General features: G+C 44.9%; 1 protein-coding gene across 1 annotated transcript in view; it reads left to right on the top strand.

Annotated features, from left to right (window-relative positions):
• Window positions 1–18,618: 18,618 nt before the first annotated feature.
• The window catches only part of ASZ1 (ankyrin repeat, SAM and basic leucine zipper domain containing 1), a 101,271-nt gene continuing 98,890 nt past the window's right edge, over window positions 18,619–20,999 (top strand). The window contains exon 1 of the mRNA XM_045006607.1: window positions 18,619–18,816. Within this exon, the coding sequence (XP_044862542.1) occupies window positions 18,619–18,816 (198 nt within the window). The remainder of the gene's footprint in view (window positions 18,817–20,999) is intronic.

Below are 20,999 nucleotides of genomic sequence, written 5' to 3' on the forward strand. Positions count from 1 at the left end.
TTCCTTTTCCCACTGGCAGGGCAGCTCTCATTCTGTGTCCCTGTGCTGGAGGGCTGGGGCAAGCTTAGCACACAGATCTAAAAATGTGGTCTTGCACATCCAAAAGTTTTGCAGCTTCTGCTTGTCATCCCAAGCCTGCATTATGATGAGATCCCACCAGTCAGTGCTTGTTTCTTGGACCCGGAAATGGTGCTCAACCATCTGCAGCTCCTTCATAAATGCCATCAACAACCTTGACTTGGTTCTTGCTATGTCCCACAGTAATCTGTCCCTCAAGAAATCATCATGTTCCCTGCTGATTCTGCAAATAGAGGAGGATGGTTTGTCCTTTCCTTACAATGCTAATGACAATAGTGCAGATCTGTGCAGACTCCATGCTTCTGTCAGAGATGGTGGATAGTGAGGAGGACCATGCAGGTTTGTGGGATTTTTTTAAAAAGATGCAAAAATGATGAGATTTTAGATGACATTATGGGATGGAGAAAGTTGCACACTGGAAAGTTGGCTCCCAGTCATCCCTGCACAACTCATTTCTGCCCAACCATGCAGGGACAAAACTTTCCAAGAGACAGTGCACTTGGCAGTGGTGGGTTGCATACTTGAATACCTATTCATGGTGCACTGCACTCTACATCAACACAGCGCTGATGCAAGAAGCCAAGTATGCACATGCACAAGTAATATAACAACTGCGGCATCTTTATGCTGATGTAACTTGCGTCAACCAAAGTTTGTAGTGTAGATACAGCTCAAGTCTATACACCCAGGATAACATACTCTCTGTATCCAGTGAACTTGAGTTGAACTTATTATAAGTACCATGCTTCATGTTTCAGCTGGCAGAAATATCAAAAGAACCACCTTGTAGTATAAAGAGAGTAAAAAACTAAAATAGATACATTCTATCTGTCTCCAGGGATGGCTTCCAATGACAGACCCCCACACACCTGTTAATCAGGGACAGAAAGATGAGCCAAACAGGCAAAAAGACTCTTTTAAAATAAATAAATAAAGTCTTCCCAAAAGTTATTGATTTCAGATGGGGGGCGGGGGCTAGAACTCTAGCAACTGAACTATGAGGATTTATCACTGAGGTCTTGTGCATGGCCACATGAAGAGAGTTACTTCCAGCATAGAGTTGGAGTGACTCCTGCTTGATATGCAGCTTGGCTGCAAATATTTTTTACCTAGAATGGACCCTTAGATCCTGTCTGATGCAGATCTTTTTAGTAATAAAAGAATGAGAGCAGAGAAATACAAACAATAGGCTCTATAACCAAAATAAATGTATCTCAAGACTTACAGTGCAGTTCAGCCATAGTTTATGGGCCTGATCCAAAATCCATTCAACTCAATGGACATCTTTCCCCCTAATTTAATTGGGCATTGAATCAAGTCCTAAATGAGTAGGTGCTAAATATTACGAATGTCATATATTGCTGGTGACGTCTGTTTTCAAAAGTGATTTTCATGCACAACTAAAATGAGACTTCTTAATGTCTCCATCATCATCAAATGGACAGATCTCCTTTCTCTAATTAAGTACACATAATATTCTGTTTTCATTATACCAGAACTATTCTCGTTAATTCTAAGGCTAGAGCTTGTGTTCACAATAGCCTCTTATTCCTTCTAGAAGCATTAATATATTATCTCCTGTACAAAAAATTAAGCCTTTTCTTTCTTTCTTTCTTTGGTTATCTGGAAATGAAGATTAGTAATTTAATCTTTTAGCACCACCTGTTGTATATTTCTGGAAACACTAAACAAATGTTCACAGGATTTAAAACTTACCGCTTCCCAAAAAGTACAATAATACTACAGCTTTTTGATAAATCATTTGATTTCAGCAATCAGATGCCTAGACCACTTGATCAGAGTATGAGAACTAGTCTAATGGGAAGCAGCCTTTCCCAAGGCTCCTCCACTTAAATAGCATAACAAGACAAAGGATTTGTCTGCACTACTTCTTGTCAATGTAATTTACGTCATTCAGAGGTGTGAAAAAAACATCTCCCTCAGTGATATAACTTACATCAACTTAACACAGTGTCCAGGGGCGGCTCTAGCCATTTCGCCGCCCCAAGCACGGCGGCACGCCGCGGGGGGTGCTGCTGCATTGATCGCAACAGCACCAATTTAGTGTGGTAGTGAAGATAAACCCTAAATCTGTCAGCTGTTCTGAGAGAACATTCAGACTAAAGGTTAGATTCTGCATCTCTGATTCAAGTGTACAGCTTCATTTAAATCAATGGGAGCTGTTACACTCAGCATATCTATGAATTAGGCTACTTATTCAGATGCCAAAATATGGATTTAGGTGCTTCACATTTGGATCTCAAATTTATTGCTTCTTATTCTTTTCCAGTGAGTTCTGAAGACACAAAATTATTCTCTATATAGTAAGAGATGTTTGTATTCATAGATTCATGGAACATTATGCTACTTCCCAGAATTTTTTTTAGTGTTGCTATATTTCAGGTCTAATTCTCCACTCATTGCACCAGTTTTACACTGGTGTATCTCCATTGGCTTTGCTGGAATTAAACCAACATAAAGCTTGTGTAATGAGGTAGAGAATAATGCATTTTCTTATGGTGTGAACTAATTTATAACTCTGGAAAAGATGGTGCCAAACCTACTGAATGGATTAAAATGCTACATAATCTCTTCATCTATATTTACAAAGCACCTATCACCCAACAGGAATGTAGATATTTATGGATTATAATTATAAATCCATGAACGTCATGGAATACCAAACATGGTCCTTAAACAATCACTTATGCATCTGCCACACCCAACCCACCCTTTAGGCATTGTTTAGCCAAGTTATGCATAGTTAGTTTCTTTAATCATTCCTCACAAATTACTCCCTTTAGCCCTTGAAATGTTTTGTAGCTTTTCTCAGAATTCCATTCTATTTGTCTACATCTGTCTTCTATTGAAATGCCTAGAACTGAATGAGCTAGTCACACAGCAGCCTAATGTAATTAATATTGAAAATCAGAACTAAATGTCCCCCCAGACATGTTGAATTAAAAAAATTGTGATAGCAGTCTCAGCACACTTTCTGTTGACTGCATTTAGTGAACTAAATTATAAGGAAATTCACTACAAAAACAGGCTGAATTTGGACTACCTTCAATTCCATGATAACAGATTATAAGGGAGATTGAGAAGTTTTTATTCAGCAATGAAGAGCTACTAAACTAGAAAGAGTGGATGGTGGCAGCAAGTCCAATTACAATGACCCTCCTAGCAACTACTGTGTTACTGAAAGATTCTGCCATTTAGGTCTCAGATGCTCATAACAGTTCTCAGTTATAATATTTACCCAGGGGCGGCTCTAGGAATCTGGCCACCCCAAGCAGGGCGGCATGCCGCAGGGGGCGCGCTGCCGGTCGCCGGTCCCGCGGCTCCGGGGGACCTCTTGCAGACGTGCCTGCGGAGGGTCCGCTGGTCCCGCGGCTCCGGTGGAGCTTCCACAGGCATGCCTGCGGGAAGTCCACCGGAGCCGCGGGACCAGCGGACCCTCCGCAGTCATGTCTGCGGGAGGTCCGCTGGAGCCGCCTACCGCCCTGCCGGCAAAATGCCGCCCCAAGCGCGCGCTTGGCACGCTAGGGTCTGGAGCCGGCCCTGTATTTACCTGTTTGGTTTTAGACATCAGAGCTGGATACTGTGTTCTCTGGGCCACATACTGCCTGAAATATATGGGGGAATGGATGGCAGCAAATCTCAGGCCAAATAAGATGGGAGTAATTCTGATGTAAGGGGAAACATGTAAGGATGGAAGGTGTTGTGAATACATCTTCAGTTGATGTCTTGAGGTCATTTTCGCTTTGTTGCAATTCCTTGACTTTCTGGTGAAAACTGTTGCCTGAAATGCCTTTTTCCATCTGTGGTTGATCAGGAGCCTATGTTTGCCACAGAAACTCAAACCTTTGTAACCTCAAAGCTACATTACAACAATGTGCTTTGCTAAGCGGCCTAGGACAGAGTTATTTGCAGGCCACCAGTGCAGGTGAAACAGAAGATTAATGCATTTGTATGCACTAACAACAGGGTCTGAATAACAAGGAAACATTAAAAAAAACAGAAATGATATTTACATAATAAAACTAGGAGCAATACATACAGGAAAACATGCAAAATTAACATGAATTAAATGAAAATGCAAACATCTTTAACACGGTCTGATCTCAAAGGTAATCAGGAATTAATGCAGGTTCTAAAAATGGCTGTATTTTTGTACTATAAATATTTAGGGCTGAGTGGCTGACTTCACCAAACTAGTTCTTTTGCAATTGTAAAGCCTGCTAGAAAGGTCATGTTGATTCTTTACAAAATTAGGTTCGTTTGGAGATAGTTGCAGTCTGTTTATTCTTTCCAAGTACACACGTAGTTTTGTTTAGGCTCTGTAGTTATGGCATTTGAGCATCTTTCATTCTCTGAAGACACATCCTATGTTTCCAGCTCACAGTTTCTTTGGTATAGGGATACTATGAACCAGATCCTATAAGGCCTGGTCTACACTACAGACTTAGGTTGTTGGAAGCCATCTTAAGTCAACCTAATGATGTATACTACCAGGTCACTTCCACTGATCAAGTCACCTGTAAAGTCAACTTCTGTACTCCACCTCCACAAGAGGCATAGTGCTTAATTCAACATCCACAGGTCAACATAAAGATAATGTAGACACTGTGTTGTGTAATTTGAATTAGTTGGCCTCCAGGAGGTGTCCCACAATGCTCCACTGTGACCACTCTGGAGAGCATTTTCAACTCTGCTGCATGGCAGCCAGGTACACAGGAAACAGTCCCTCCCTTGGTAAAGCCCTGGGAAATGTTGAATTTTCATTTCCTGATTGATCAGCGTGGAGGGCTTGCCAGCACACCTGATCATGGAGACTCAATGCCCCAAACACGCTGCACCCTGGTCTACTTGGGAGGTGGTAGATCTTATTACTGTGTGGGGAGAAGAGTCTGTGCAGGCACAGCTGCAATCCAGCAGAAGAAACGCTGACATCTGTCCAAAGATCGCGTGGGGTATGGGGGAGAAGGGCTACGCCAGGGACACACAGCAGTGCCATGTAACAAAAGAACTTCGGAAAGCATACTACTAGAAGACAAGAGAGGTGAATGGTCATTCTGATTCTGCCCCATAGACATGCTACTTTTACGTAATTCTTGATGGCGACCCCAACATTACTCCCAGGAGTCTGAGTCCCGGGCCAGCTCAGGCAACAATGAGTAGGACTTTGTGGATGAGGAAGAGGAGGAGAAGAATGAGAGACAGGTGAGCAGTGGATCCATTCTCCCTAACAGGACCTGTTTTTAACCCTGGAGCCCAGCTGTTTGCAGGACCAAGTGGTGGCCAAACGTGATGCTGGGGACAGCACCTCTGGTGAGTATACATTTCCAATCAAACTGTAGGGGTTACAGTCTATTATGTTATATGTTTAATCAGAACAAAAATTGATGTGCAGTGGGTACCTGCTTGCCGGTGACTACTCCACCTATGCTGAGGGTACTCCCCAAAAAGGACTGTTTATGTGCACAGGGATGGCCTGGGAATCCTACACTGAGATCTCTAAGAAAAAATTTTGGAGGTACTCTGCAATTCTTTGCAGAAGGTTTCTGTGGAGGGCTGCCTTGTTTCTTCCACCATGGTAGGACACATTCCCTCGTCACTCCAGTATTAACTCTGCTGGCATCATTGTGGCACACAATATAGCAATATAAGGACCAGGTCTGTACCCAGACGCTTACAGCATCTGCTCCCTTGCTGCCTCTGGTAACCTCAGGAGACTGATATCATTGAGGATCACCTAGGGAAACGGGGGAAGTTTTCAATACAAGTACTCAAACCGCAAACAATAGAACAAGTGATCCACTCCAGTATGGTGAAATCCGGGTCCCATAACCACATTTTCCCTAATGTGCCATTGCTGTGGTTGGAAAGGGTCGCCATATTTTACAGGCTGTCTTAAGAAAAGAAGGGCAGGGCTTACCGTGTCTTCCACACATACCCCCAGGCCGCCTTGCGAAAAAAAATATTTGGGAGGCTTAACACCAGTGCCTTTTCTCAATCACCGACCATGTTGCTAGGGGGAGGGGGACTCTGCTCAACCGCCTAACTGTGTTTCTGATGCAGGTTTGCCAAAAGTTGCAGCACAAGACCCATGCCTTGGAGTCATGCTCACCATGGCTGGAGCAGCAAACCAACTCATGGAATAACTAGGGATTCTGATTACATTGTAGCTTACAGTGAAATGTAAAAAGGGTTTATTTTTTTTTAAATATCAATCTTGCACAAGAAACGATGTTTGCATGACAATGGTTGCCTTGTGCTTTGTATGCCTCACAGCAGAAAGTTTGTCCTTTGGCACATCCTCCACACTGAGACAGAGACTTTCTCAAATTAGAGCACAGAAAAAGAGGACTCGGGAGGACATGTTCCGCAAGATAATGAACACCTCTGGGACAGCTGAGATGGAGCTCAGATCATGGAGGATTTCACTCTCCAAGAAACTAGACATGGACATGTAAAACAGGAGATGCTGCAGATTATGAAGGACCAATCAGACATGTTGAGGCATGTGGCTGAGCTTCAGGAAAGGCAGCTTGATGCTAGACTCCCTTTGAAGCCTTTGCAGAACTGCCTGCCAGCATCACCCTATTCACAATCCTCCTCCCACAAACATTCTATGAGGCGGGGGTGGGGAGGTACAGTATCCCTTCCATTCAACCCCAGAGAAGGGTACAAAGAACAGAAGACAACCCTTCCAAGACTTTTGATGTTAGGAGTGCAGTGCTTCTGAAAACAAGCTGACTTTGTTTCTCTCCCCCAATGTTATCCCTTTTGCCCAAGGTTACCTTAATTTTATTTTCTTTCCGTGGCTTTGTGTATGCATAATAAAAGAAACCACTTTGAGGGGAAAAAAAGCCTTTTATTTATTCCAGACATGGGCGAGGGGTGGCGGGAGGGGGCTTACAGGGGAATGTTGTGGGTGTAATGGTGTGGATGGTTTGGGAAGGCACAACACAGAGAAGTGTCCCATATTACTGTGGCTCATTGCTGAAATAGATTTTCAAAGCCTCCTGGAGACACAGAGCCCCTTGCTGGGCACTTTTTATTGCCCTGGAATCTGGCTGCTCAAAATTATCTGCCAAATGATCTGCCTCAATGCCCCAGCCAGGTGGAAACTTTTCTCCCTTTGTCTCACAGATATTCTGGAGCACACAGCAGGTAGCAATAACAATGGGGATATTGCTTTCACTGAGGTCTAACCTAGTCAGCAAACAGTGCCAGTGACCTTTTAAATGTCCAAAGACACATTCCACCACCATGCTGCACTTGCTCAGCTTATTGCTGAACCGCTCCTTACTGCTGTCCAGGTGGCCAGTGTACGACTTCATGAGCCATGGGAGCAAGGGGTAGGCTGGAACTCCCAGATCACGATTAGCATTTCAACATCATCAGTGGTTATTTTGCAGTCTGAAAAGAAAGTCCCTTCTTGCAGCTTTCTGAACAGACCTGTGTGCCTAAAGATGTGCACCTTTCCTGACCATTCCACAGAGATGTCGGTGCCCCTGTGACCCACCAGCATTTGCAACACTATTGAAAAGTATCCCTTTTGGTTTATGTACTCTTTGCCAAGGTGGTCTGGTACCCAAGATAGGGATATGCATGCCATGTGTCATCCCACTGCAGTTAGGAAACCTCATAGCAGGAAAACCATCCGCGGTGTCCTGTATATTGCCCAGAGTCACTATCCTTCTTAGCAGAAGTCTATTAATGGCCCTGCACATTTGGATCACAACAGCTCCTGCAGTGGATTTACCAACTTTGAATTGATTCCCCACTGATGGGCAACAGTCTGGCATTGCAAGCTTCCATAGAGTGATCGCCACTCGCTTCTCCACTGTCAGAACAGCTCTCATTTTGGTATTGCTGTGCTTCAGGACTGGGGGGAGCTCTGCACAAAAACTGGAAAGTGGCCTTCCACATTCAAAAGTTCTGCAGCCACTGCTCATCATGCCATAGCTGCATAATGATGCGGTCCCACCAGTGAGTTCTTGTTTCCAGGGACCAAGGTGCTCAACCATGTTCGGCCGATGCGCAACTGCCACCAGCAACTGGGAATTGTTTTGCTCTATGGCTTGCAGCAGGGCTGATTGTGTGACATTGCAATGTTCTGCACAGTGGGTCCTGTCTCAGCTCTGGAAATACTGCAGGATAAGGCATGAGGTGTTTGTAATGCTGACAACATAAGAGTGTACAGCTGAGCAGGGTCCATGCTTCTTGAGCTATGGCATATGCGTGGCTAAGCCAGGCTTTTGAAAAAAGGCGTGAAAAGACATGGGTTGTTTGCCATTGAGATTAGGGGAGAGAAGGAGGCTGAAGCCATGTTACCATTATCACCCGCGACAATGTTTTTGTCCCATGAGGCATTGAAAGCCCTTCCCAAAATCCCCTGTGGTTAGTTGCACTGTGGGATAGCTACCCATGGTGCACTGCTCTGTGCATTGATGCAAGCGCTACTAGTGAGGAAGCACTCTGCCGACACAATGAGCATGGTGTGGACACACATGATTGACATAACTAATTTGGAGGGTAGATGCTGATTTACATAAAGTCAACTTAACTTTGTAGTGTAGACATGCCCAAAAATGAATAAGAGTTTGCAGGTCATTCTTTGTTTCAATCTCATACAGGAGCACTAACAGATTTTCAAAGGGAAAGCTGTTGAAATGATGAAGATTCTGAGATTTTTACAGTTGTTATTATTACTGACTGTACTTTTTAGTACCACCTAGAGACAACTCAGCCAGGATCCCATTGTGTTAGGCACTGAGCAACCATACAAAAAATTGATAAGTCTCTGCACTAAAAGGCTTAGAGTGTAAAGGAGCTTTCAAATATATTTAAACTATTAATTTCCTTGAATTTGTCAATAGTTAGAAAATGAAGCCCTGTTTTTAGTTTAAACATGTTAAAAAGATCACTGATGTATGTAAAGTACGGTATTTTATTTTATAGGTGCCCCTATATCCATAGCTAGTCCTGATTTGGTCCTGTTTTGAGCAGGGGGTTGGACTAGATGACCTCCTGAGGTCCCTTCCAACCCTGATATTCTATGATTTCCACTAGTCAGCTCTTGTTAAAAAGAAATATCTAATCTGCAGTTATAAAATATAAATACAATGATGTTTGGTATTCCCTTCTGCTGCCCACCCCCAACCTCTGTACAAGCGAAACAATTGAGAGGGCTAGTTTAGGCTAATGGAGATTCTTGTTCTCTGTAAATGAAAATGTATTTAAAGACATATACAACAGACTATTATTCTAATCCCAGAAGAAAGTTCTATTTGTCCCCGAGGGATTTCCAGGTCCAATGCAGTCCACTTAGGTCTCCGCAACAGCAGTGAAAATAATATCAAGAAGTGCACACAATCATGAGAATATTTGGCCAGGCAAATATCCTTTAATATCCATTCCCATGTCTCTTAAAAATGATTGGCAGGGTGAACAAAATGTGGATATACCTTAAGTTGCTCTTTATGAATAATGAGTATGATGAATTATGATAGTTCATTCTGACTAAAGACAGCTAATGGTGAACACCAAATTGCAAGTACAGTTACAGACACCTCGGGAATGGAGGTTGTTCATAACTCTGAAATGTTTCATAACTCTGAACAAGACATTACAGAGTGTTGAGGCTGCAGCTGCAGGGTGGAAGGAGCCAGGGCTCAGAGCTTTAGACCTTGGGGGAACGCTGGGGCTCAGGGCTTCAGCCCCGTGACTCCGCTCCCGGTTTCAGCCTCGCGGGGGGCACCATGGCTTGGAGCTTCAGCTCCACAGCTCTGTTCCTGGCTTCTGCCCTGTGCAGGGTGCTGGGGCTCAGGGGTCCCCATGGCTCCGCTCCCGGTTTCAGCCAGGGGGGACGCCGGGGCTCGGGTTTTAGCTACAGGGGGTGTGCTGGGGCTGAAACCGGCACTCCCCTTGTAGCTAAAGCCCTGAGCCCCAGCACCCACAGTGGGGCTGAAGGCAAGAACGGAGCCACAGGGCTGCAGGCCCAGCACGCCCCCGCAGAGCTGAAGCTGGAAAGGGAGCCACGGGGTTGAAGCCCTGAGCTCCTACGCTCCCCCTGGATCTAAAGCCCTGAGCCCTGCTGCTTCTGAGGGTCAGAAGCCCTGAGCCCCCGCCCAGACCCCTGACCTCTCCCACCATGCAGCTGCAGCCCCAACCCCCCCCCCGCCGTCCCATGGCTAAAGCCCTGAGCCCCCGAGGCAATACAGTATTTGCTGCAGGGTTTTTTTTTTGTTTTTGCTTTTTGTTTTGTTTTGTCTTCACTGCTGCCTGATGACTCCACATGGTGGCCAGTTGACCGGTAAGTCCGTAACTCTGGTGTTCGTATCTTTGCGATTCTACTGTATGGAAATGAAAGTTATTTTATTATCTCTTGAGATAAAGGTTCTCAGGGCACTTGTGTGAAATTTTTGACCACCTCCTTAGCTGAAGGTCAAATTCTACAGTCCTACTTGACCAAATTCCTGTTGAATTCTGTGGGTGTCTGCCTTGATTTAAGGACCTTAGTATTTGGTCCTATATCATCAGCACATACATCTGTGGCACACAACCTACACACCTGATCCTGTTCTGACCAGCCAACAGCAGTACAAACAATAAGTTTAATACAATTAGGACTGGGCCCCAACTTGGATAATAGGAAGAAGGAAATAGCAAAACCATCTTTACAGAGGCAAAATTCATATTGCAGCAAATGGGAGTTTTGTGTCAGCAAGGACTATGGGAGAGGGCCCAATACCACAGAAAGGACTGAAATAAAATATAACTGACAGGTACTCCAGAGTTAAACCTGAAATGTTAACCATGTGCTTTGTAAACATGCTAGTAAATATCAATTAGACAAAACAAAATATTTTCCAGAAATATGTTGAAATATATCTGTTTTCTTCCTGAGCGTAACATGCTTAGTTATGTGGTTAGCCCTCTAGCCTTTCCTGTATTTATTATTTTTTACAAAGACAAATGCAATCACATAGAAGGAAAAGCTTGTAGATGCACTTTTCAGTGTCTTCAAAAGAAGGGGTGGGTGGGCTCAGGAATCAGGAAATCTTTAAAAATTTCATTTACTATTTATAAAATCCTGGAAACCTCAACATGCCTTTGAAGCACATGGAAAAAATGAAATAATTTCATACATTGTAAATTCTTTAAAAAAATAAAGCTGATATTAATCTTCATAGTTTTCATTTTTCAGAAACATTTTTAGTATACAGTATTTTCAGTATTGCTTGCTAGATGGTTTTGTGTCTTTTATTGTTTTTAATTTGAATGGTAAATTACAAGATGAATAAATATTGTAAAATTAATTATTTTAGTGCTGTACATTTTAGGTAAAAACTATTTTCATGCTCCCAACAAGTTTTCGCAGGCAAGTGCTGAAGTTTGCAGGATAGATCTCCAACTCTTTTTATTGGGTGCCTATTTTGTATGAGAGACAACTCTCATTATTCACTTCCTCACCTTTATCTGCTACTGTTTAAGTCACAAAATGCTTCATTCTATATTCTACCAGGAAGTGCACTAAGGACCACTGGTAAGACATGGGCATCTGTTTAAGAATTTCTGCATGATAATGTAAATTAATTAGTATGCATTTTCATATCAGTGAATATACCAACAATTAATTTATAGCAAACATTTCCAATTCTACAGTATATAAAGTAGTGAGCGCTTTGGGGAATGAATTGTATCTTTATACACGTTTGAACCATGTTTACCACAATGGGATCCTGATCCTGACTGGCACTCTGGATGCTGCAGTAAGATAAACACTAAATATAATAATAATAATAATACTTATACATTGTATGATTGTAATATTTAAAGAATGACACAGAATTAAAACAATAGAACCATATGGAAATTCATATATCCAATAACTGATATCTATATAATGTAGATAGAAAAACATAATGAATATAGAATGAATATAGTTTTATATAGAATTATATATAATGAATATAGAAAAACAGAGTGATGCACAGGATAGCCCTTTTTGTGATTAAAAATGTTGAAGATCTGTTGAGATTAATTTGATCTTGTGAAAGTTATAATGCATGTTTTCAATGAAATAATATTCATTTTAATAGCTCATTACAATTCTATAGTGATTTTCATTTGAAAATCTTTAAGTGCTTTACAAATGTTAACAAATTAGGCCTTACAATGCTTTTGTGAGGTAAGTAAGAGCTATATAGGAATCACTTTGCACATCACACTGAAACACAGCCTCCTCTGAAATGGACATCAGCTGTTTAACAGCACTTAGCAGCACCAAATATAACTTACTAAGTTGTAGAGAAAATATCATTTTAAAATGTATTTGTAGTAGACTACAATGTAATGAAAGACAGGTTATCTTACTGATTTTCCTGAAGGATAGTATAATTTAAACCTAAAGCTTAATAGTATAAAATGTATGTGTAAAGTTCCCCTCTGGTGTTAGCTGCTAGGCCACTCCAATCCTTGACTCTGGGAGCCAGCCTTACTCTGCTCTGCTGTGAGAACCCCCACTCCTGGGCTGTTAACGCACAGCCTCTGGCATGTAAGGCCTGGTCTACACTAAGAACGGGGGTCGAACTAGGGTACGCAAATTCAGCTACGTGAATAGTGTAGCTGAATTCGAAGTACCCTAGTTCGAAGTACTCACCCGTCCAGATGCCGCGGAACCGAACTCCGCGGCTCCAAGGTCGACTCCGCCACCGCCGTTTGCAGTGGTGGAGTACCGGAGTCGAACGGAGCGCTTCCGGAGTTTGAACTATCGCGTCTATATTAGACGTGATAGTTCGAACTCCGAAAAGTCGAACTCTCCGCGTCGAACTGGCATGTAAGTGTAGACTAGCCCTAAGATGCTCCCAGCTACTTGCAAGAGAATTACACTAGCCAATATCTCTGGTCCCAGACACAACCCTAGGAACCTCTGTCTTGCAGTGTCCAGTTATGCCCACTGGATGCTGCAAGCTTATATAGGTTTGTCAATTTAACAAAGAAATTGATATGTACCAGGCTTGTTCTCCCAAGGGGAGTCTCTGACACGCTTCAAACCAAACACATTGCTTCAGGCAGAATAAACAAACAGATATGTTAACTATAAAGATAGATTTTAAGTGATTATAAGTCAAAGCATAACAAGTCAGATTTGGTCAAATGAAATAAAAGCAAAACGTATTCTAAGCTCATCTTAACACTTTCAATGTCCTTAGAAACTTAGATGGTTCTCACCACAGTGAGTAGATGTAGGTGGAAGAGACAGGAAGAGCATGGCAAACATCTCTTCCTTTTATCATGTCCTTTCTTCCCTCTTCGCTTTGCCCCCCCCCCCCCGTTTTTCAGAGTCAGGTGAGCACTCAACCCAGGGCTGTGAGTTCAATCCTTGAGAGGGCCATTTAGGGATTTGGGGATTAGTTCAGCTTTGAGCAGGGGGTTGGACTAGACGATCTCTTGAGGTCCCTTCCAACCCTAATAATCTATGATTCCTGAGTCTCTTCAAGCAAGGTTGAGCAAATCCCCTGGTATGGCCTCATGCAGGTGAGTCATTACATTGTAGCTCCCTTGCTGGACAATGGTTGTTGATGGGTTGATTGACACCCCGCCTGGACGTTGGTTACTTTCCTTGATGTTGCCTCTGGGAAGCTAATATCTGACTGATTCCCCCAACTTACAGCATGTTTTAGTGACAACCATACTACACCATTCTTATACTTCATATGCTTTAATGATATACATATATGGGTGGAGAAATGACTTTTAGCAGATTATAACCTTTCCCCTGATACCTTACAAGGCATGCTTTATACATAAGATCACGATTATATGAAAATGAGGAATATGGGGGTTACAGCATGCTTCCCCAAGGTATAGAATGTCACAGTATGCAAGCACGCCTACTTTACCACGCAATCAATAGAAGGCTGGAGATTATCATCAATGCTTATACTAGGTCTTACAGGACTGACTAATAAAAAATGAAGTTATGTAGAAACACAACCATATCATCATCTAGTTGTAACGCTCAGAAGCGCCAAACTCTGCCGTCAGGTATACACATATAACTCCCATTGACTTTAAAGGACTAATTTCATGATTGTATCTTATGTAGTCGTTTTGACTAGTGCAAAATGCTATCCTATCAGAATGGCAGCAGTTTACACCCGCTTGGTTCTGATGTAACTGACTACATAAGGTGCAGGGCACCAGTGAATTGGGCCCCTAAGCCTCTGATTTTCAGGGGTGCAACAGGCCTACAGCTCCAACTGAAATCCAGTAAATGCTGAGTCATCAGAACTTCTGAAAATCAAGCCCTTAGATGTTTTAAGGTGGGCATGGAAAACCTGAGACACACATAATCAAATGACCAATTTTAAAAATTTGGCTATCATTTTGGGATAAGCTGCTGCAGAATGATGGGAAAGTAACATTTTTCATTTGGCTTAAGTATTGTCTGGCCAGTTTTCTGCAAATATTTGCAACCCATTAAAATAGCAGAAACAGGACTGCAGTCCAGAGGCGCAGAGAAAAAAGATTAAGATCTCTTGGGATGACTGTAAATTATCTTCTTTATCTATATAGTTACATGTAATGCTTTATATAGAAAGAAGATAATTTACAGTCATCTCAAGAGATCTTAATATTTTTCCTCTGCCCCTCTAGACTGCAATACTATTTCTAGTTATCCATCACAACCCAATTAAAATGGATTTCTACTGATCATTTTACTCCTCTTTGGCTTTGAATTTTTTAAAATAACCAATATGTAAAGTCCTTTCCAGGTCTATGTAAACATAAGTTAGCAGCTCTCACATTTTAAAAGGTGCATTGATTTGACCTGATTTTAACCAAAGCACTGAGTGAGTCTTTTGGATACATTTGTTGTTTCTTTCTTTTACACTGTTTATCTTGTAGAAAAAAAAGTTTATAAACACCACTCCCCATTCTTGTTACCAGAACAAAGCATCAAAGCTATGTTTTCCAGGGACCTCACCATGAGTCAAAGGAATATATTCAGTGAAGAGGACAGAAAAGGAGACATAAATAAATTAAACAGGAAATGTGTTTGTATGTATCTTTTTTTTGTGTGTGAGAGAGTGTAATTGTCGGTCTCTCTGAGTGTCAGTCATTGATGTGAAAGAGCAGAAAAAAAGAGTTTATTAGGAGAGTGGAAAGAAAAAGTAAGTGGTGTCCTCTTTCAAGGGCAGTCCATTCTCCTGCATTGTACAAGAGTCTCCACTCCATCATCTAGTCATCTCTTATCCTCCTGCCATAGGATAGTTGCCTCCTACATCTTCAGCCTTGCAAGAATTAAGCACTAGCTTTAAAGCCAATGAAGAGGTATACTTTCTCATATTTGAAAGTGATTTGGGTGTGCTATAATGGTCTGCTTTTCAGTCTCTCTGTAATACTTTCTGTCCCTGAACAGCAATAGCAGGAAAATCCTGCTCCACTCCTACAGTTCCAGAATGGAGCATCATCTGTGGGGATGGTGCAGGGCAGTCTGGTTAGCATGCAGGAGATGTTAGGGACAGGAGCATACTTGTTACAGATGAAATTTTGGGAGAATTTGACAACTAAACTCTAACAAGTCTATACTGAACACATGCTACCTGGGATGTTTCAAAGGCTCATAACTTGCCAAATTTGGCTAATTTTTCATGGGCACCGCACATCCCTGACACCAGGGTGACCTCCCAGATTTCAAGTTTCTGCTCCAAAGCATGGAAGCTTTAGAGCTTTTTAAAACAATTCTTACACACAATTATTTAACTTGGGCAAAATATTTTTCCTAAACTCATTCTTGGAAATGGCTGAACCATTTCCACCCTCAACCCCTCCCCCCCCCCAAAAATTAGACACTTGGCAAGGAACATTTCAGCCCAAACAGTTATATTTTGGCAAACTGATAAGTAATTTTAAAAAAAGGTCTTAGAATGGGAAGTATTGGGCAATTATAACTATAGGCATCACTACTTATATTGCCTGTAACACACATGAAAAAGTAAGTAGGGCCCTACCAAATTCACAATCCATTTTGGTCAATTTCACAGTCATAGGATTTAATAAATTATAAATTTCATTATTTTAGCTATTTAAATCTGAAATTTCACAGTGTGGTAATTTTAGAGGTCCTCACCCAAAAAGGAGTTGAGGGGTCACAAGGTTATTGTAGGGCAGGTTGCGGTACTGATACCATTACTTCTGTGCTGCTGCTGACAGTGACACTGCTTTCAGGGCTGGGCAACTGGAGAGTGGCAGTTGTTGGCTGGGAGCCCAGCTCAGAAAGCAAACCCGCTGCCAGTAGCAGCACAGAAGTAAGGATGGCATGGCATGGTACTGCCACCTTACTTCTGTGCTGCTGCCTGGGCCCTCAGTCAGCAGCCGCCACTCTCCAGCCACCCAGCTCTGAATGATGGCAGCAATGCAGAAGTAAGGGTGGCATGATATAGTATTGCCACCCTTACTTCTGCGCTGCTGCTGGCAGGGCACTGACTTCAGAGCTGGGCACCCAACCAGCAGCCGCTGCTCTCCAGCCACCCAACTCAGAAGGCAGCACAGAAGTAAGGGTGGCAATATCATGACCCCCCTAAAATAACCTTCTGACCGCCCTGCAACTCCCTTTTGGGTCAGGACCCCCAATTTGAGAAATGCTGGTCTCCCCCATGAAATCTGTATAGTACAAGGTAAAAGCACACAAAAGATCAGATTTCACAGGGGGGAGGGGAGAAAGACCAAGTTTCATGGCTATGAATTTGGTAGGGCCTTAAACATAAGCATGAAATTGTATCCGCAACCATCTTGGCTAATAGCTATTGATTAACCTGTCCTCCATGAACTTATCTAATTCTTCTTTGAACCCAGTTTACTTTTGGCCTTCACAACATCCCCTGACGAGTTTCACAGTTTGATGGATTGCTGTGTGAAGGACTTCCTTTTGTTTGTTTTAAACCTGCTGCCTATTAATTTCATGAGGCATAGGTGCCAATTCCATGCTCCAGCCCTTGAGCACCCACAGAAAAATATTAGTGATTGCTTAGCACCCACCAGCAGCTGGCCCCTCCCCCACAGTGCCTCCTGCCAGCCAGCAGACCTGCCGATCAACTCCTCCCCGACTCCCTCCCAGTGCTTCCCATCTACCCCGGATCAGCTGTTCCATGGCATGCAGGACGTGCTGGAAGGAGGAGGAGGTGCGGGCACAGGGCACGCTTGGGGGAGGGGGCAGAACTGTGCAGGAAGAGGCGGGGTGGGAGGAAGGGGTAGAGTGGGGGCTGGGCCTGGCAGGGGTTGAGCACCCCCAAAGCAAGGAGGAAGCCAGCCCCTGTGTCAAGAGGAGCCCCCTGGTTCTTGTGTTATGGGAAGGGGTAGTAACACTTCCTTCATGCCAGTTGTGATTCTGTAGACCTCTACCATATCCTCCCTTAGGCATCTCTTTTCTAAACTGAACAGTTTAATACCTCCTAATATGGAAGAGATTATTTTTACCTCCTCATCATTTTTGTTATCCTTCTCTGTGCTTTTTCTCAATTCTAATAAATCTTTTTTTCAGATGGGGCAACCAGAACTGCACACAGTATTCAAGTTAGGAACCATCCAGGGATTTATATAGTGGCATTATGATATTTACTGTCTTATTATCTATCCATTTCCTAAAGGTTCCTAACATTAACAAAGTAATGCACAGAACTATAATATTTATTACCTGTACCTGTCTTGACAGATTAATAACAGTTGCTGGCATTTAGAATTCACTTGCAATAAAAAAATCACGTGATCTTATCTTCATGCTGTAGATGAAGTAAGAAACTAAGTAGCAGGCAGGGCCACATTTTATGACTCACCAAGTGCATCTGGCCTTTGGCCCACAGGTAGTGCACACTGCTACTAGATTTAGGGCCAAATTCTTCACTCCTTACCCAACCAAATCTCACACGGACATCAAGGAAAGGAAAGGAATGTGGGATTGGATTCCTAATTTGTTTTGTAAACAGAGATTTGTGAATTTAGTGATGGTAAAAGGAGACCATAAGGGTGACTCCTTAGCACTCCTTTCTATGCTACTGTGGTGTTACTTCAAAGTTTTCCAGCCAGGACAACCCTTGTTCTGAGAGCAGAAGAAATCACTGACTATGGGGTTTATACTTAGTCCCATCCTGCAAGTAGCAGCCATCACGTTTCGGAGAGGGGGGGCAAGAGCGTCATATCTGTCCCAGAAGCACTAGCTGAGAACACCCGTTCCTACTGAAATTAACGGGACCTTGTTCAGGGGCCCAGATAGGGCCCTTCCTGCGGGATTTATGCTGCCTTAATTAAAATCCCAAACCCTGACATGACTCATAAACTGGCAACGTCCAGCCCCGCCCGCGGGGTCCCACGGCCCTGCCTGCAGGCCCCTCCGCCTCGCCCGCAGGCTTCCTCCCACAGCCCGGTCTCCCTGCCCCGCCCGGGCAGGGGCGTCGAACACGCCCTCCCACAGTCCCCCGGGCCCCGCCGCAGAGCCACGTGACCCGCAGCGGCTTCCCACCTGAGATGGTTTCCCGCTCTGGCGGCGGGGAGTGGAAACGAGGCTGGGGTGCCGGGGCCCGGGTGCGCAGTGCGGGTGCGCGGCCGGCGGCAGCAGAGGCCATGCCGGGGTCTTCCCGCTCGCTGGCGGTGGCCGGGGGAGGCGAGAGCAGCGACAGCGACGAGGACCGCTGGGTGATCGGGTTCGTGCAGCACGAGCCGCAGGTGGGGGCGGCCGCGGGCTCCCGCCGCTCTGCCCAGCCCAGCGGGCGGTGGTGCTGGGCCCGGGCTGGGTGCCGAGCTCCGCGGCGTGGCTGGGTTGCGGGGCGGTCCAGAGCGCTTCCCTGCTTGGCCCGCGTGCTCGGCGCTCATCGGTTGGGCCTGGGGTTGCCAACTTCTTCATTGCAGAAAACTGAACCCCCTTCACCCCCACCCCGTCCCCGAGGCTCTGCCCCTACTCACTCCACCGCCCCCCCTTCCTCACTTGGTCTCCACCACCCACCCACCCACTCATTTTCACTGGGCTGGGGCAGGGGGTTCAGGTGTGGGAGGGGGGTGAGGTCTCTGGCTGGGGCTGCAGGCTCAGGGGTAGGGCCAGGGATGGCACTTACCTCAGGTGGCTCCTGGAAGTGGCCCATGTGTCCCTGTAGTCCCCTAGGCTGGGAGTGGGCAAACTTTTTAGCCTGAGGGCCACAGCTGGGAATTGAAATTGTATGGCGGGCCATGAATGCTCACAAAATTGGGGGCTCCAGGGTGGGGAGCGAGAAATGAGTTCAGGGTGTGGGAGGGGGCTCTAGGCTGGGGAAGGGGGTTGGAGTGTGGGAAGGGATGCAGGCTCCAACTGGGGGTGTGGGCTTGGGGGTGGGGATGAGGGGTTTGAGGTGTAGGAGGGTGCTCTGGGCTGGGATTGAGGGGTTTGGAGGGCAGGAGGGGGATCAGGGCTGGGGCAGGGAGGTTGGGATGTGGCAAGTGGTGCTTACCTCAAGCAGCTCCCGGAAGCAGTGGCATGTCCCTTCTCCAGCTCCTACACAGAGGTGCAGCTAGGCGGCTCTGCATGCTGCCCCATCCACAGGCACCACCCCTGTATCTCCCATTGGAGTGCTGGAGGAGGCCATTGGAGTGGGGCCATTGGAGTGTGTAGGAGCCGGAGCGGGGCCAGGCCGTGGCTTATAGAAGTTGCGTGAAGTGGCCCCCAACCTTGCGCCCCAGCTGGAGCACCAGGGTGGGGCCTTGCTGTGGCTTCCAGGAGCCACATGGTGCGGCCCCCGACCTTGTGCCCCGGCTGGAGCACCGGAGTGGGGCAAGCCCCAGATCCCGCTCCCCAGTGGAAGCTTGCGGGCCATCTTAAAACGACTGTAGTTTGCCCACCCCTGCCGTAGGTGCAGGGTTGGCCGGGGGCTCTGCATGCTATCCTTGCCTGCAGGTGTTGCCCTTGCAGCTCCTATGGGCTGTGGTTCCCAGCCAAGTGGACCTATGGAGGCAGTGCTCAGGGCGGGGGCAACACATAGCGTATCCCTGGCTCCCCTGCACCGAGGGGCCACAGGGACATGCAGGCAGCTTCCGGGAGCTGTGTGGAGTCAGGGCAGATAGGGAACCTGCCTTAGGCCCACTGCACTGCCGACTGGACTTTTAACAGCCCAGTCAGCGGTGTTGACTGGAGCTGCCAGGGTCCCTTTTCGACTGGGCATTCTGTTGAAAACCGGACGCCTGGCAACCTAGTGAGCTGCACCGCTGCTGCACACGTGGCTCGCTGGGTGTGATGTGAGCCTTGCTTTGATATAGAGTCCTACCGTGGTACCAACTCTGGGAGCACTCCGAGCAGCCACGGCATCCCATGCATGGCCTGTGCTGATCCAGCAAAGCCCATAAGTCATCCACCCTCTGGGTCACAGCCTTCTGTCAATGGGGATGTGGCTGAGGATGTTCTCCCCCCACCCCCCCGTATTTCTGCCTTGTTTGTATTTTATTTGTACATGGCTTTAGAAGTGCAGCGTGCAGTATAGCTAAGTGTTAAATACTGTCACAACCTTATACTGAATCCACACAAAAGTTTCCAGTTGACTTAGTGACCGTGGGACGTTTTAAGATAATACAAAAAAAATCTTATTTCTGTTTTAGACTATTAGGTATTCATAAGAAATATAACTTCTGCTAGCTTCTTATTTCTAATTTTGTTTTTATTTAAATAAAGTGTAAATTGTTCATGTACCAAAATGATTTTAGGAGCAGCCAGGACATATCACTGTATTGACAAACGTGTTTGTAATGATGGGGAAGAAAAATTCCACTCAATTAAATCAGTTTTGCCTTGGAGTTTCACCACAGTTGAACTGAATATTATAGTTCTGGGGTCTTGAAGGCTTCTGGCTGCTCCTAGCAAATTGGTATTTTTAAGATTCCTGTGTTTT

The sequence above is a fragment of the Mauremys mutica genome, chromosome 1 (genome assembly GCF_020497125.1).
Source record: "Mauremys mutica isolate MM-2020 ecotype Southern chromosome 1, ASM2049712v1, whole genome shotgun sequence".
Taxonomy (NCBI): domain Eukaryota; kingdom Metazoa; phylum Chordata; order Testudines; family Geoemydidae; genus Mauremys; species Mauremys mutica.